This window comes from Lolium perenne, chromosome 1 (genome assembly GCF_019359855.2).
Source record: "Lolium perenne isolate Kyuss_39 chromosome 1, Kyuss_2.0, whole genome shotgun sequence".
NCBI lineage: Eukaryota > Viridiplantae > Streptophyta > Magnoliopsida > Poales > Poaceae > Lolium > Lolium perenne.
Genome location: NC_067244.2, coordinates 216,577,353 through 216,593,723, shown reverse-complemented (window position 1 = coordinate 216,593,723; position 16,371 = coordinate 216,577,353). Strand labels below are relative to the sequence as shown.

Here is a 16,371-nt window from a genome sequence, read left to right as displayed (position 1 = left end):
CAACAAGAAAATGTTTAAAAAACTAAATCATAAAAACATTTAGTTAAAAAATAGATAAATCTAAAACATATACACATGACGTACCGCCAAAGAGCTTGGAATAAATAAGAAATCAAGACAATCGTCAACACACTTAAGAAAGGCATCCATAACAGAAGGATCCATGAAACCACCACCCTTCATAGCAACGTAGAAATTATGCCAGCTGACAGACTTTCCACCAACTTCAAGTATTTTCTCGCTACTGCAATTGTTAAAAACAACAGGAATAAACATCCGTCTATACAAAAAAAAAGATGAAAAATAGATGGAAAATTGAATTCCAACGGTTACCCTTCAATGTAATTCCTAGGAGTCTGAAGTACATCAGCAAACAACATTCTATGCAAAGCAGTTACAGGAACATCCTCTTTCCCATTTAGCTCCTTAAGCTCAAGACAATCATCAGAATCGGTGTCTGCATAGGCATCATCCTCCTGTGCCATAGAACTACTTCCAACAACATTTTCAGTTCCAGGCTCCTTTCGCTTGCGAGTACATGCCCCCCCCACGCTCAAGACAACATTCCTCAATACAATAATCATCAGGTTCAGGATCTTCGTCCATGAAAGGCTCGTTAGTACCATCAACAGGTGCATCAGGGCTGGGTGGTCTTGAGACTACCCGGACGCCCCTGATGATTTCTGGGCGTGCATCCACTCCAACATCATTTTTAGTGTCAGGCTCCTTTCCCTTGCAGGTACATGGCTGCTTCTTCAACTCAATTGACAAAAGAGAAACCATATCACGCATCTGATCAACAAGAACACGTCCCGTTCTTATCATCGAGGAAGTGAAGAAAGTCTTCCACATTTCTCTTAGCTTACAACATAACTGTAAATAAAAAACACAATTAAGAATGCAATTTACAACAACACAATAATTAAAAATCAAAAGACATAATAAAAAACCTTACATCATTATGCATTTCACCAGGAAACATATCTGAGATGTGACGATCGACTGCTTCACGAAGATGGTCAGGAATATCCGCACGAGAGTGAAAACCTGGATCTGCTATCACTTCCAACCTGAACAAGCACTGAAGAATACTAAAATTAGTTCAGGTACGATCTGTGCAGCTTATCACTTTCGAAACTATAAAAAACAGGACAACAAAAAAAGATTACAAGAGAAACCACACAAACCACCTACGTCATAGCAATTGCATATCCTCACTACACATCTAAAACGATACGCGCCTCTGGCACAGATACATCGACAACCAAACAAACCAAAAGAGACCAACATAATTTACACACATGCATTGGCAAAGACGTGTAACCGAGCATCAACTTTGGTGCCGCTAAACTATACAACAAATAGACCAAGGGAAACTAGACAAAAAAAACAACCAGATAAATACTAGCACAAACGAAAACTCTAGAAAAGAAACAAATTGTAGAAGTCTATACTACACGGCGCCGACCAATATGAATTTATCAGTGCACAATTACAATACAAGTCGGTGCTCAAGTACAAGTACAAGTTATATAGGTGCACAAGTTCAAGAGATATAGGTGCACAAGTACAAGTTATATAGGAGAACAAGTACAAGAGATATAGGTGCACAAGTACAAGTTATATAGGTGCACAAGTACAAGAGATATAGGTGCACAAGTACAAGAGATATAGGTGCACAACTCCAAGAGATACAGGTGCACAAGTACAAGAGATATAGGTGCACAAGTACAAGAGTTATAGGTGCACAACTACAAGAGATACAGGTGCACAAGTACAAGAGATATAGGTGCACAAGTACAAGAGTTATAGGTGCACAACTACAAGAGATACAGGTGCACAAGTACAAAAGATATAGGTGCACAAGTACAGAACAAATTGTCACACGAGTACCAAGGACAAACACGAACAAGTACCATACACAAAGGACAGCAAGTACCCGACAGAAATGGCTGTACACACAGAAGTACAAAACCATCTTATGAACAAGCACTGGACAAACCCTAGAACTAGTTCAGGTACGATATGTGATAAAACTAGACCAAACAATACAACAGAATACACAGATAGAAACCACAAGAACCACCAGAGTCGTCGCATCTGCATGTCAACACGACACGGGAAACTCAGCGGCTCCTCCAGGGCGGGTAAATCGACAAGAAAAAAGACCAAGAAACCCTAAATAATAACATGCATGTCATCAGGAATTGTGGAATTATGCGGCTACTACGACAAAGGGAAACCCTAACTAATGTTCCTCAGAAGGTGTGTAACCAAGAAGCAGCGGAAGAAATCGATGAAAAAAGCACGACTTTACTGAGGGAAAACGCATCTGCATCCGCCTTCCGCATATTTTCCATTTGAAAGTGCTACCTCCCTCCCATTAATTCCCCAGAAAACTCACTGCCCGGAAAAACAAAGGGAAAAAACTTATTCGATCTAATCGAATCAAAGGAAAAAACCAAGATCTTAGAAACCCTAAGCAGCCAGAAAAACGCGACGGCGCTTACCTCTGGAGCAGGAAAAACGTCCGCCGACGATGAGTTACGAGAGGTTCTCGACAGCAACGGAGGAGAAGGGAAAATAGCAGCGCCGCCGACGAGACGACGAGCCGAAAGAACCAGAACCCACGAACCTCCTGCATTTACGTAAGAAGAATAAGGGAAAAAACGGAGATAAAGCCACACGCGAAACGGGTCTCCGTAAACCCGATAAGTGCGAAGCGGACCCGTTACGAGAAGTGGACGGTTCGCAAAATCACCAGAAAGCAACACGTGTCAAACGCGGAGGCAGTCCACCGGCAAATTCCGCGTCCCACGTTCAAACACGTGTCGCGCGCGGAGCGAGTCTCTTCCCTTCCCAGAAGTCGGCCTTTTTCTAGAGTTTTCGCAACTTCAAGGATAACACTCCCATAGCCAAAGGCTTTATTTGCTACCCTGTCGTTGAATTTCTAGGCCCAAGGCCCAACCATTTGTTCTTTCCCAGTACAAACAGATACCAGCATAATGTCCCATGCGGCCATGCAGTTCCCTGCCTGTTTTTCTAGGGAACCTTGCATGCTATTCAGTATGCTGTATGCATGCTCCAAGATTTCGCTACAAACGAAATCCATTGCAATATTCTTCTAGCATGTACTTTTTCTTGGCGAAAAGGCAGCTTCTGCTTTTCACTGAACCTAAGCTAGAATCACACGGAGTTCATTTTTCCTGTTTGATACACATACCTACAGGGAATTTGATGACTGTCCTCTGTCACTATGCAACGGCCGTTTGGAAAAAACAAAGGCAACCAGTGGCTTTTCCGGTTTCCCAAAACATCACCCTTTATTTACATTTTCCGTCTTTCGCATTGCCAATCATTCTGATTAGTTTCCTTTTCGTCCTCTTTCCTCACCGTGTCACTTCCTTCTTTCTTTTCTCTCTTTTTATCAATGGCTGACAAAAGGAGATAAAGCTACAGTAAAGAATTTCCACACGAATAGGCTGGGCGTGATTCCAAAGTCATAACCACTACTGTACTAGGAATCTACTAATGTCACTGTCATCATGACCAAATACTGAGGAAACTAGAGGCACATGAGAAGCAACATAATCATTATCTTCAACTATGTGATTTGTTAGGTACAATTGTTGACTGGTGATTACCAGAGTGCGGCATTTTGTAGCGAGCTACATGTAGCTCTTTATTTTGAAAATTTTGAAAATTATTTTAAAGTTTTAATAAAATTATGAAAAAAATATCTAGAGACATTTTGTGTATAGATACATCCAAATCTGCGATAACTAATATAAAACGGAGGGCGTATTCTATAGATATACAAAATTTCAACTCGAAATACCTAATGTTCTAGGCAGTGCAAAAAAAAACAAAAGTGGAAATCTGAAATTAATAGTGAACAATGCAAACTTTGAAACCTCCAAAAGAATTATCAGATTTTGTCATGTTTATGTGTCCCAAAATACAAGTTGTTTTGAGAGATTTTGCAATTCGCTATAATACATCATGATCAACATCTAGAATTTTCTTTCAGATTTTTTTGGGCCTTTATAAGATCATTTTTAAAAAATGATCTACATGTAGCCCGAGCTACATTTATAGTTTCCGGTGATTACCAGCTTTATAAGAAATTCGTGGTACGGTTATGTGACTTTCTAGCAGCCGCATCTTGGTAATGGATAAAGTTCGGTGGCACGAGCACTTCAACTCTTCCTTTTCTTGCATGCATTGTACGGCCTGCGGTTTACCTCCTCCCGTATTCAAATTCTCGATGCACCTCTACGGCGTAGAATTTGAATGAGCAAGAACAGCTCGAGATCATCATTCGCTCAAAGTGGCATTGTCGACCGGAAATGAACAATGAAGAAACTACAAGAGAAATTCTCTACGGAAGCTCTATGGTTAAAACAACTAAAACCTTGAAAAGTTATGTGGATTGCCTTCCAAGAATTTCCATCAATCTTGAGACCTCTTGCAAAAATATCCGTTGTGTTTACAACAATTATCGGAGGTCTTCCGCTCATCGCAGGCATGCACATTGACCGCGACGTCTCGGCGGGTGACTGCATTGCTACGCACTCGGCCTTGGGCACGGGGAGAGAGGTTGGTGCTGTGGTGCGCGAAGCAAAGCGCGCGGGGTTGGTATGTTGCGTCGACAACGAGAGGAGACATGTATACGGAAGAAGTTAGAATTTTATTGAATATAGGCTGCCGGTTTCTGGGAAAAAATGAGAGGTGATAGCAAGACACCGACGAGCGGGCTCTGTTTGTCAGTGCCTATGTATAATTTTTTTTTGAACAGGTATAAAAATTAAACGGAATGTGTCAAAGTCAAACCACCGGTTTCTCAGCACCTGAAATAATATAACCGACCTTTTGCAAGGAAACAATGTCGCAGAAATCTGCAAGGGGTTGCTCTAATTGCTACTATTAAACATTTTTCAGAAATGTGCGAATTGCTCTTTAAGCGCAGGATCAAGACGCCTGACTTCAAACCAAGCTCAGCCACATGCATGACAATCCGTGTACGTTGGAGTAGGAATTTGCATGGCTTGCCAGCCGGCTTTGCCCCACCCAGGCAAGGCAAACACACGTTACACCTGCCCGGGACTAGGAGTTGGGAGAATCCATGGATCGGTAGGAAAGAGGACCACAGAAATGAGAACGCGCTGCTAGCGCGGTGGTAGCGAAAGGCGGTGGCCTAGCTACCCGTCCTGGGTTCGATCCCTGCTGGGACGAATTTTGGGATGTCTCGAGACACTGTTTGTGACAATAAAATCACTCCACACATGTCTGCGCCATCATTTCCTGGGACACCCAAATTATGTGTCTTGTGTATAGTTCTAGGGTCTAACTTGTGCACTAGTGGTGTGCGTGTGTGTGTGTGGTGTGAGTGTGGTGTTGAGTTAGTGCGTAAGTTCGAATCTTGCAGTAATGATTGAGGGTCTCAAAAAAAATAAAAAAAAAAAAAAAAAAAAAAAGGACCACAGAAACGTGCCGATTTCTCATGCACGAACCAGGCAACCACCGCCACCACCCGCCGGCCCCGGCGCCAACGCCTTAAACTCTTATCATCGCGATCGATCCATTCCAAACACACATCTCCTCGACCATATAAATGGATCGACAGAGACAACACGGTTCTCTTCTACTAATTGTCCCTTCCCCTTAACTCCTCGCCTGATCCAGAGGACGTACGACGGCGAAGCATCGCGCCACGGTGTGCCTGAAATGTACCTGACGGATTCACCGCTCATTCATGGTTCTTCTCCAGCTCGGTCACACACAGTTAGCTGCCGAATGCGGGAGATAATTGCATATTGCTATCACAATTGAGGCTAGGGCTTCAAAAAACTACCACTTTTCCGGTCAGTTGCAAAAAACTACCACTTTTGCGTATAATTGCTTTAGAAAACTACCAATTGTGTGTAACATTCGGTTTGGTCCAATTTAATCATGTTTCTGATAAAGATGGCCCACCATTTGATCAAGTTTTCTATCTGAATGACATGGTGGGCCATCTCTGTCAAAAACTGTCAAAAACTTGATCAAATGGGCCAAACCGATTGTTACACAGAACTGGTAGTTTTTTGTAACCATTAAACACAAAAGTGGTACGGAGTAGTTTTTTGCAGTTGACCTGAAAAGAAGCCCTAGCCACAATTGTGGTAGCAATATGCAATTTTCTCGCCGAATGCTGAATTGGCCGGCACAATGTGCAGCAAGCTGTATAACGTGAACTGGATCGGTATGGATTTCGCTTTGCTTGGTCCCGAGCTACTCCTAGAAGATACGACACCGATGGATGTTCAGGTTACAGTTCTCTGGCTGGCTCATCCATGATCCATCCATGCACAACAGTGCATATGAGCGTATCTCCATCTGGTTCAATTACAAGATGGTGAGCATGAGATGAGAGTGGCCCCCTGAACAGAGAGCTCTATCTCCATGACCATGACCTGTGCCCACCATGCTTCCCACAGGCTGCATGCTCTTCTTGTTTCAAATTCACAATCATGGTGATGCTGCTGCTACATAAGTGTAATGGAACCCTGATGGCAAATATTCTGACCAGAGCCTCCTCAACGCCTAATAAGAGAATGGCGTAAACAATTGACACTGCCGCCTGTCCATGCCATCAATCATGATGTTTTCTCCCTGACCATGAAAACCCAGGCAGGGCCTCCCCTTCCCACTGCCCTCCAGGCCATTGGATGCAGCACACATCTTGTCCCTGGAAAGATGGCTGATGCCTCCTCTATTACCCAATAATCAGAGGGCACGCAGAGACAATCAGGGCCAAGCTGGACATGCATAATGCTTCTGGCGGGCCTGCCTGGTTGTGTAGTCAAAGGGGAAGTTCTTGCACAGCACAGGCACACACATTCTCTGTCTACACAGCTTGCTCGCTTTCTTGCTTGGGTCTTTTGCTTTCTGCTTAACTGTACCACCCACCCAAGCATGGCTGATGCTCATCATTACCAGCATATAAGCGCTTGAAAGATGCCTGCTTTTGGTTCGGCCTGCACACTTTGTTTGTTTTGCCACTGTCAGGATGCTTCTCAACCGAATGGATGTGAAACATTCTCTTTTTCGCCTAATTTTTCAGTTCAGTACACAAGAGTAACAGTGTTTCAGACAAAAACTCGTGGCTTCCAAACAAGACTGATCAGAATTCAGATGGCCTTGCCTGCCTTGGCAGATGGTACTAGCAAAGAGATGATCCTGACGTCCATGTCATGCACTTAATTTGACCGAGATCATTGCCAGATGCAAAGCAATATTCAACAGGCAAGAACAACGACAAGGCGGAAGGAGCAGAAGAACATGCAGAGTAACATGGGGTGGCCGGGTGACCCACAAAACATGAATATTTTCTAACAATTAACATGTCGACGATAGAGAATCCATATGGATAACCATGTACAGACAGATTTTTTACAGATCAGCAACACTTCTTGGGTCTTTCCTAGCACACAATTTCCTCCCCCCTGATCTCAGGAACCATCACTATCTCATATTTTCCCCACCTTCAACGCAAACCAAGTCTGATCCCCAAAAAACAGCAAGCCAACAAATTAAAGAACCAAAACACAAAGCGGCCATCTAGAATCTTATTGCTCTCTTCTTCTATCCTGCAACATGTTCAAATGGTGGTGGGTATGGACCTGGTTGGTGATAATCGGTAGGGTCATTCCAGCTGGAACCTTTAGGTGGATTCGGTGGAGCTCTTGACCTTGAATCGGCACAGCAGCTTCTTCTTCTTGGACGTTGGGTTGTTGACGGTGAGCACCACCTTGCCAGGCTCACCAGCCTTGAAGCTACCCTTCATGATTGGTTCCTCGTTGGCGGGCACCTTCCTCGTCTTCTGCACGATGACCGTGTAGCCACCCTCTGCGTCGGGGGTGAACTCCACGCCGTAGCTGACCTCCCACCCAAGCACACGGAGCTCCCACACAACAGTCGAGTTCTACAATGACAGCACATTATAAAAGCAACTGTGAGTTTCTGTTCTACCACTGAAATGTAAATCTGAATTTAAGAGAACAGGGATCAACCTCAGTAGCAGGAATCTCAATAGTTTCCTTGGAAGAAGGTTTGACGGTGAGCTCAGTGACAGCATCAGATGTTGAGAATTCAGTATCATCCTCTTTGAAGAGGCCACCAAACTGGACAGGGACCTGCTCCGGCGCAATGTATCTGCATCACATTAGTGAAGGCAAAAACAGGTAAGAATGGAGTATTGCCATGGTAAGAAAGTATACCAACAGAATGTATTGCTGCAAAACAAGAATAATAAGACTTCTAGAGACCATCGCGCGCAAACCTGAAAAGAGTCTCTGCGGTCTTGGCTGGGCTGCAAACCGTGAACTTGCTCTTGGTGCGCTGTGTGAGGAACGGACTCATCATTTTGTTTGCTGCAAGATACCACCATGGCACATTGATGAAGACCTGCATATGGTCGATGATCCAAAGAAAATTAATCCCAATTCAGCTCATGCAATTCATCATATATCAAAGCCACCTCAGTCTCTGAACATGCACATACAATTTTCAATAGCAAGTAACATAAGTACACAACTCAAATAAGAAAGAGAGGGAAAACTACAGCTCTCGAAGTGAAATGACGCCACTATCCCAGCCTATTTGCATCGCCATGTTTCTATACCATTTTCAATAGCAAGTGTAACATAACAAAAACAAGAAAGAGAGGGAAAACTACAACTCTCGAAGTGTAACATAACTAACTCTAGAAGTGAAATCTATCCCAGCTTAATTGCACCACCATATCAATCTAAATTACTCAGAGCAAGTGCTATAATAAGAAAGACACTAGTCAACTGCCCTCCAAGGACACAACAGTCAAAGATAAGAATCACAGCATACACTACATCAGATGAATTCAACAGTTGAATCCACTACACGAACAGAATTTGGCCTAAAATCGTAGAAACGTCCAATCCTCTTGTTGCTTTTGATAGCGAATTTCGGATTACGAATTAAGAAACGACATGACAAAGGAAGGCAGAAGTGTACCTTCTTTGCGATGAATTCAGGGTAGTTGTCCTGGAGCAGCGAGAGCGCCTGGCGTGTGACGGCGCGGTGCTTGCCGAGCATGGGCGGCGAGTTCTTGAGATCGGTGACCTGGACCATGGAGCAGACGCCGCTGGAGGAGAAGTCGAGCTGCTCCCGGATGCCGCGCTCGAGGAGCTGGATGCGCCACCTGAGGAACCGCTCCCGCTTGTCGTCGTCCCCGAAGGCCTTCTCGTAGAGCTCCTTGTCCTGGAACTCGCTGTACACGTTGTAGCAGACCGGGTGGCCCTCGCGGTCGGCGCCGCGGTAGAAGACCACGCTCTCCAGCTCAGGCACGCCCAGGTCGGCGCCGAGCAGCGCGTCGATGCCGAAGCTCTTGCGCCAGAGGACCGCCGCCTTGAGCATCGCCATGGCCTCCTTCACCTTGAACTCGCGCGCGCGGAGGAACTTGAGGAGCACCGTGTCCGTGCGCTCGTCGCCGCCCGCCAGCGGCACGCCCCAGATCAGCTCCTCCGGCTTGGGCTCGGCCGCGGCTGGCGCGGCGGGCTCGGCAGAGGTTGCGGGAACGACGGTCTCTTCTGCGGTGGGGACGACGGGCTCGGCAGAGGCGGCGGGGACGACGGTCTCTTCCGCGGTGGGGACGATGGTCTCTTCCGCGGTGACCACGACGGTCTTCTCCTCTGGCTCCGGGTCCGCCGGCTTGGCCTCCTCGGCCGGCGCGTCAGCCTTGGGCTCCTCGGCGGCGGCGGCAGCCACGGCCGGCACCTCGGCCTTGGGCTCCTCCTTGGCAGGCTCCTCGACCTTGGGCTCCTCCTGGGCCGGGGCGTCTGTCTTGGGCTCCTCGGGTGCGGGGGCGTCAGCCTTGGGCTCGCTCTCGGCCGCCACCTCGGTCTTCTCGACCGCCGCATCGGCCTTCGCAGTCTCCTCCGCCTTGGCCTCGTCGGCCGCCGGAGCCGCCGGTGGAGGCGGCGGCGGGGGCAGGTCGAACTCCCCGGCGGCGAGCGCGGCGGCGACGAGTTCCTTGAGCTGGGCGAGCGCCTTCTGCTCGGGGTCGGCGAGGTCGGAGACGAGGTTGCTCTCCTCCTTGAAGGAGGCGGTGCTGCCCTCGATCACCGCCGCGTCGTCCGCCGCGGCCGCGGCCTCGGCCTCCGCCTCCTCCATCTTCTTCTCCTCCTCCTCCTCCGCCACCGCCGCCGCCGTCGTCGCAGCCTCGTCAACCTTCTCCTCCACCTCCACGGCCTTCACCTCAACCTCCACGGCCTTCTGCTCCACCTCCACCTTCTTCTCCGCCTCCGTCACGACCACCTCCGCGGCCGCCGCCGCGGCGGCAGTCTCCTGCTTCGTCTCGTCGGCCATGCGGATGGATCGAGCTCGAGCTGCGGTGCGCGTGGGGGCGACGGAAATGACGGGAGAGAAAATCTGTAGTGGGACTGGGAGAGAGGGAGAAGGAGGGCGAGGGATTTGTAGAGAGAGCGAGGGAAAGGAAGGAGAGTGCGTGAGGCGACCAGCTTGGTTCGCTCTGCCGTTGGCTTTGCTGGAAGAAGCATGCGCTGCGCCAGCAGAGCACTGGCAGAGTAGGCGCCTAGGTAGCCTGGTACTGCGGGGCCCACGCACTCCCTACTTGGATTGGAGTGACCCTACTTTTTGCTCCCTCTCTATTCTTTCCTGTCCGAACAAAAGTCAAAAAGGGCCGCCGGCTCTGTGCGGATCTATTCTACTCTTTCCCCCGGCCGCTCTCGGCGATTTACACAAAAATAACATTTTTGTCAAACTATAGCACAGACTGAGAAACTATTGCACTCATCTAATCCTTTTGTGTGGCGGCTCTCTCATGGGCGCCACACATGCCCATGTGCCGCCCGTCTTGCCGGCGTCACACACCCATCCGACGCGGCCCGTCGACGCTGAGCTGGTGAGCTGATCCGACGTGGCAGCCCGTGTGGCGCCGCTCCCATCGGCGCCACACATGCACTTGTAATTGCCCAAAACATATTGTAAGACAAAGCATCTGGAACTTAGCCGTTTTGGCGAGGCTGTTTGTGTGGCGCCGATGCCACGGGCGCCACACAGTGAGGTGTGGCGCCAATGTCACCGGCGCCACACAAACAAATTTCGCCAAAACGGCTAAGGACGAAACTGCCGAAGCCCCTGGATGTTGTGGACATATAAGTTGCATCGTGTGGCGCCGATGCCATAGGCGCCACACTGTGATGTGTGGCGCCGGCCTGAGAGGCGCCACACGTTGACTTGTGTTAAAAACATGAAAACTCTTGCCTTAATTAAACAGTTTTCAACACAACAATAGCAATTTCATACACATTGAACATACACATAGCACGCATCATAAGATCACATCTTAGCACATAGATTCAAACAACACGTAGCAATAGAGACATGGTTCGAAATGACATAGGGTTCACAACACGATACTTAAGAAGATAGAGTTCACAACACTAGCAAATGCATCTATCCTCCGCGACGTCCCCTCCTCGCGGGCTGCTTCCGGACGGCCAACCTTTTCGGCCGCTGTCGTGGCTGTTGCTCCTGCTCCTGCTGCTCCTGCTGCTCCTGCTCCTCCTCCTCTGAAGATAACGGCTCGTCGTTCCTCATCTTCCTCAAAGTTGATCTCCGCGGCGGCGTCTCATCCTCCTCAATGACAACCTTCTTTCCTCGGTTGACATAATCGTCCGGAGTGTATCGTTTTGGAGCGTTGCCCCTTGGCTTCAACCGGTAGGCATCGTGTGGCTTGCTTCTTGCGTTGACTCGCAATGCCTTGACTCAGGATGGTGTCGTCGTCAGGAATCTTCACAAACACATGAGATTACAAAAAGTTGAAACTAGTAAGCACATGTTTGAGTGGTAACAAAATAGTCCAAACCTCCGCTTCTTCAGAAGAGGATGTAGCCGCAATTTCGGTGTCGCGGCAACCTAGCAAGTTGGCTAACCGCCGCATCTTTCGTGCAGTGTTCTGCGTCGTGGAAGTCATGGTTACAAAGGCACCCGAACACAGTAGCTCACATTGAATGTTGGTGACCATACCTTAATGAAATGCCGCATCGGTCCGATAGGCTTCTCATCTGTATGGCTCTGATCCCAAACAACCTCGCACTCCTCAGCTGATTTTTGGATCTCAGACCGCAGCGACAAACATATTATAGAAAATTTGAGCGATCACATGCCAATGTAGATGACGTACTAGCTAACGAGAGAATACATTACCACGAAGTTCAACTCGGAAGCAATAGAAGTCGATCTTCCTCTGCGAGCAAAGGTGTCGTGCTGGCTTTGCGCTAGCTCATCGAACTCGATGGGGTCGTCCAAGATGTCGTCATCATACGCGGGTTTCACTAGCTCGATACGCGTGCTTTCATGAAACCATTGGAGATAGTTGTTGAAAGCGGCCAAGTCGTGGGGGATAATCTCCACATTGCCAGCATTCCGTACCTCTTCCAAACAGTGTTGGAACGCTGTGACGTGGCCTCTATGATGGTCAGGCCAATTTGTGATCTTCCTCTGCCGCTGCCTATCAAGCCTGCAAGAATCAAGAAGTTAGATTCTATCTCTTCAATCAACAAGCTTCCATCGCATGATTCAAGAAGTTTACCTATGAAGCGTCTGGTCTGTGTCTTGCCACTGAGGTGGGCACTCCTGATACAGCCCAAACTGCCTCATCACTCTGTGCGGCTTGTGGTACTCAACAAGCCACATGCATATGAGTGGGCAGCGCATACGCCAGAAACGCGCCTCCTCAAGGCACTTGGGGTTGAGGTCAGCCCGCCAATACGGTAGTAGGTACCATATGGCTCCCAATCCACCTGCAACATACAAATATTGCGGAATTGGACTAAAATATGAAGTCCCCATTGCAAAAGAGTGATGGATTAAAATCGGTTACCTGCTCAGCGGTAAGAGTATCCAACTCCTCAGTGTAGTGCCTATACATGATCTTTGGGTCGCTCGTCATCTCCGAGACATTGTCCCAAAGATATGCCCAAGTCGGCTCCCGATCAAGGTTGTGCCGGTAATGAGGCCATGGTCTCGCTTTGAGTATCCTGGGCCAGCCAACTGATAGGCGGTCCCAGCTCCATACAGAAAGTAGGAGCAAGCATCCACCAATACCGCCGCTCCCAGTCCTGCGACAAGCGTCGTCCAACTGCGTACATAAGACATTTGGTTAGAGGTAGAGGTAGGCACAGTACTATAGAACAACAGTACATACAACAAATCATCACCTGTCGGTAGAGGTGGGCAAGTGCCGCTGTTCCCCAACTCCACCGGCGCTCCAACACCGTAAGCGCCTGAGCCAACACCAATGGGCCAACTTCCCACCACTGTCAGCAAAGAGAGTCCTCGAGATCATGTACCACAAGTACACTCGGGTGTATGTCCTGATACTGTCCTCGTTGGCCCCTTCCGGCAGGAGTTCTCCAAAGTTAGTCCTTATCCAAGCGAAAGGTGCGCCGGCGGGAGCTCTCTCCTTTGGATTTTTCTGGCGCCGGAGGAGCCATGCGAATAAGGTCCTGCATCTGTCCGCGCCACCCATCAGATGTTCATACACAGTGGCTCGCCCTGAATAGGAAGTCCAAGTATCATTGAGACATCCTGAAGAGTAGGGGTCATCTCGCCGGCCCTCAAGTGGAAGGTGTGCGTCTCCGGCCTCCACCGATCGACAAGGGCGGTGAGTTCCGCGGCGTTCATGTTCAGCCCCCCCCCCCCCCGGTCTTACAAGCGTGATGAACGGGAGAAGACCGGTGGGCTGGATGAACTCTGTGTACCTCTCGTCATACGGCATATCAGCTGTGCCATGGTACCGAATCTTCAAAGGGTGAAGATCCGTTCCCCTCTCCGTCATATGGAAAGCCCGGTGATTCCTGTCATACTCTTGATCTAGGAGCCACACCATCCTACATGTTTACACAAATACACCATATTATTAGCCATTCCTAACAAATATGAGCAACACATACATGATAACATATCCAAATAAGCCATCACACATGCAGCATATACATACATATACATTCATATCTAGGGATAAAACACCATATTATAAGCCATTCCTAACAAATATTAGTTATTTCATCACAAATACTACGCAACTATAACACATTTCAATGCATTTGCTAGGCAAATATTACACATTTCAACACATACACACATAGGATTTCAACACATACATGTAAAATTTCATATCTAGGTTTCAACAAATCTATGGTTCAAACACATGCATACATGAGGCTATGAATTTCAACACCTACACTACAACATAGAGTTCACCAAAAAAAATTCCATGTCTAGGGTTCATGTCCAAATCTAGCAAGATCTATGAAATTTGTGGATGAATGGAAAGGATTCGAAGGGGATTACCTTGAGGAATGGATGGGGAAGAGATTGGCCGGGCAGATCTGATGATTTGGTGGTGGATTTGGTGGGGGGAGAGGGGGAGGAGGAGGAACCGCCGGCCTCCTTGCAGTCTTGAAGAAACAGAGAAGAGAGAAGAAGAAGAGGGTCGGGCTGGGGGGGCTCGGGCGCCATACTTAAGTGGATGTGTGGCGCCCTTCCGAGCGGCGCCACATTTTCACAGTGTGGCGCCGATGGGAGCGGCGCCACACGGGTTGCCACGTCGGATCAGCTCACCAGCTCAGCGTCGACGGGCCACGTCGGATGGGTGTGTGGCGCCGGCAGGACGGGCGCCACATGGGCATGTGTGGCGCCCATGAGAGGGGCGCCACACAAAAGGGTTAGATTGGTGAAATAGTTTCACCGGATGGTCAGTCTGTGCTATAGTTTAACAAAAGGGTTATTTCTGTGTAAATCGCCGCCGCTCTCCTCTCCCGTGCGGGCTCCGCTCCTCTCCAACCATGATGAAAACAAAAATAAATGTTAAATATAGTGCACTAGAGGGGAAAAATAACTCCAATAGAGGAAAACACAGTCCTGTTCATGGCTCCGACCCGAGGTCCTGTTCATGGCGGGACCACCTCGGGTTCCGTCCATGGCTCGCCATGCATAGGCCTCTTCCCCGCGGACACCGACAAAACCGCACACGCGTCCGTACGTCCCGACCCTGCCCTTCTGGTAGCCTTAGCCTCGAAGCCACAAGCTCGGCGCCATTCTCCCCGCTTCCACGGTGTCGCGGCGACCTCAGATCTCGGAGACGCCTTACCTTGGCGCCTCTCATCGATGGAGGAGTGCTTTCGGAGGGTTGCAGCGAGGTTCAAGGCCTGGCGCGAGGCGGTGGCGGGAGGGGGTCGGGACGTGACGGCTTCAACATCGTCTCCGTAAGCTCGGAAGCAAATCCATGGCAATTCGTCAACTAGCCGCCGCCTCCTTGACTAGCTGAGGCACGGTCCAAGGACAAGGAGGAGGGCGGTGGTCGATCTGCGGCGAATTCGGGAGATCGCGGTTTCATTCTCTGCATCGGCTCGTTCGGCCCAATCCCGGTCGACGTCGCGCCGCATGAGGTGCTCGCCTCCTTGAGAAGAGTCATCCCAAGCTTATCAGGCAGGGCCACCAGAGCAGGTGCTTGCCCTCCCTGTGGAGAACCCTGCGGTGGTGAAGCCTGGTTCGAAGACGAAGCTGCTAAGAAAAAACATTCAGAAGCAGAAGAAGGGCAAGGAGGTGGTGCAGCCCATTCCGCGCAGCGCCATGAGACCCTCCTACAAGCCAATCCGCCGAGAAGGTCAGCGAGGGCGTCCCAGGCGACCTCTGTCACCTCTATCCATGGCGATGTTCAACGCAAATCGACAGATGCCTCCAATGTGGGAGCCGATCTGCGATTCAGAAGGGGTAAAATGGGATCATGTTTTCTTAGGTTTATTCTGGATGTACAATGCAATTTCGGTAGTCATTTTTCATTTCAGTTGGAAAATGCAGTCGGTTGTTTGGGGTACTATAAGTGATCAAGGGGTAGTAACTCATATTACAGGGGGGAAACTTTGGTGTCCCACATAGATCGTGCTGCGGCAACGTCATTGTTAGTTTTTAGCTACCAAACCTTGATGATGGAGAAGACTCTGCACATTTTGGTGGCAGAGAAGGAGGACAACTGAGGCTGCGGCCTTGGCTACATGCTTTTGGAGCTTTTGGTGTAAATAGTTTAGGTGGACATATTTTGCCCATTGAGAAGATACCAAACTTAGTTGACAGCAATGGCTTTTGGAACTCGATAGCTTCTGAGGTGGATAAGGTGGACAACTTCTTCCTAGATGTGGTATATTCCATGGCATCCTCCAAACCACCGGAGCAGAGTCCGTGTATAAAAAGGGGTGAACCTAGGGTTCGCGTCTCCCCCTTCAAGCCGCCACCACCACTACCTCCTGATTGTCCAGGGTTGTGTGT

General features: G+C 48.7%; 1 protein-coding gene and 1 long non-coding RNA gene across 2 annotated transcripts; both read right to left on the bottom strand.

Moving 5' to 3' along the window:
• Nucleotides 1–7,331: 7,331 nt before the first annotated feature.
• Nucleotides 7,332–10,579, bottom strand: LOC127324148 (patellin-3). The gene is made up of 4 exons (XM_051352164.1): nucleotides 9,034–10,579; nucleotides 8,324–8,448; nucleotides 8,055–8,196; nucleotides 7,332–7,966 (listed from the first exon to the last, which is right to left on the bottom strand). The coding sequence occupies exons 1-4, from the start codon at nucleotides 10,384–10,386 to the stop codon at nucleotides 7,706–7,708; spliced, it is 1,881 nt and encodes a 626-aa protein (XP_051208124.1). The 5' UTR covers nucleotides 10,387–10,579; the 3' UTR covers nucleotides 7,332–7,705.
• A 1,192-nt stretch (nucleotides 10,580–11,771) lies between these two features.
• On the bottom strand, nucleotides 11,772–12,149 carry LOC139835124 (uncharacterized). Its single transcript, XR_011750834.1, has 3 exons — nucleotides 12,070–12,149; nucleotides 11,909–11,998; nucleotides 11,772–11,833 (listed from the first exon to the last, which is right to left on the bottom strand). It is a non-coding gene; the product is annotated as an uncharacterized lncRNA (long non-coding RNA).
• Nucleotides 12,150–16,371: the final 4,222 nt, after the last annotated feature.

Excerpts from the sequence above, each read along its gene's own strand:
- LOC127324148 (XM_051352164.1), bottom strand. The coding sequence starts at position 10,386 with ATGGCCGACGAGACGAAGCAGGAGACTGCCGCCGCGGCGGCGGCCGCG. Across the intron at positions 8,449-9,033 it reads CTGAATTCATCGCAAAGAAG|GTCTTCATCAATGTGCCATG; the intron begins GTACACTTCTGC and ends GACCATATGCAG. Across the intron at positions 8,197-8,323 it reads ACCGCAGAGACTCTTTTCAG|ATACATTGCGCCGGAGCAGG; the intron begins GTTTGCGCGCGA and ends AATGTGATGCAG.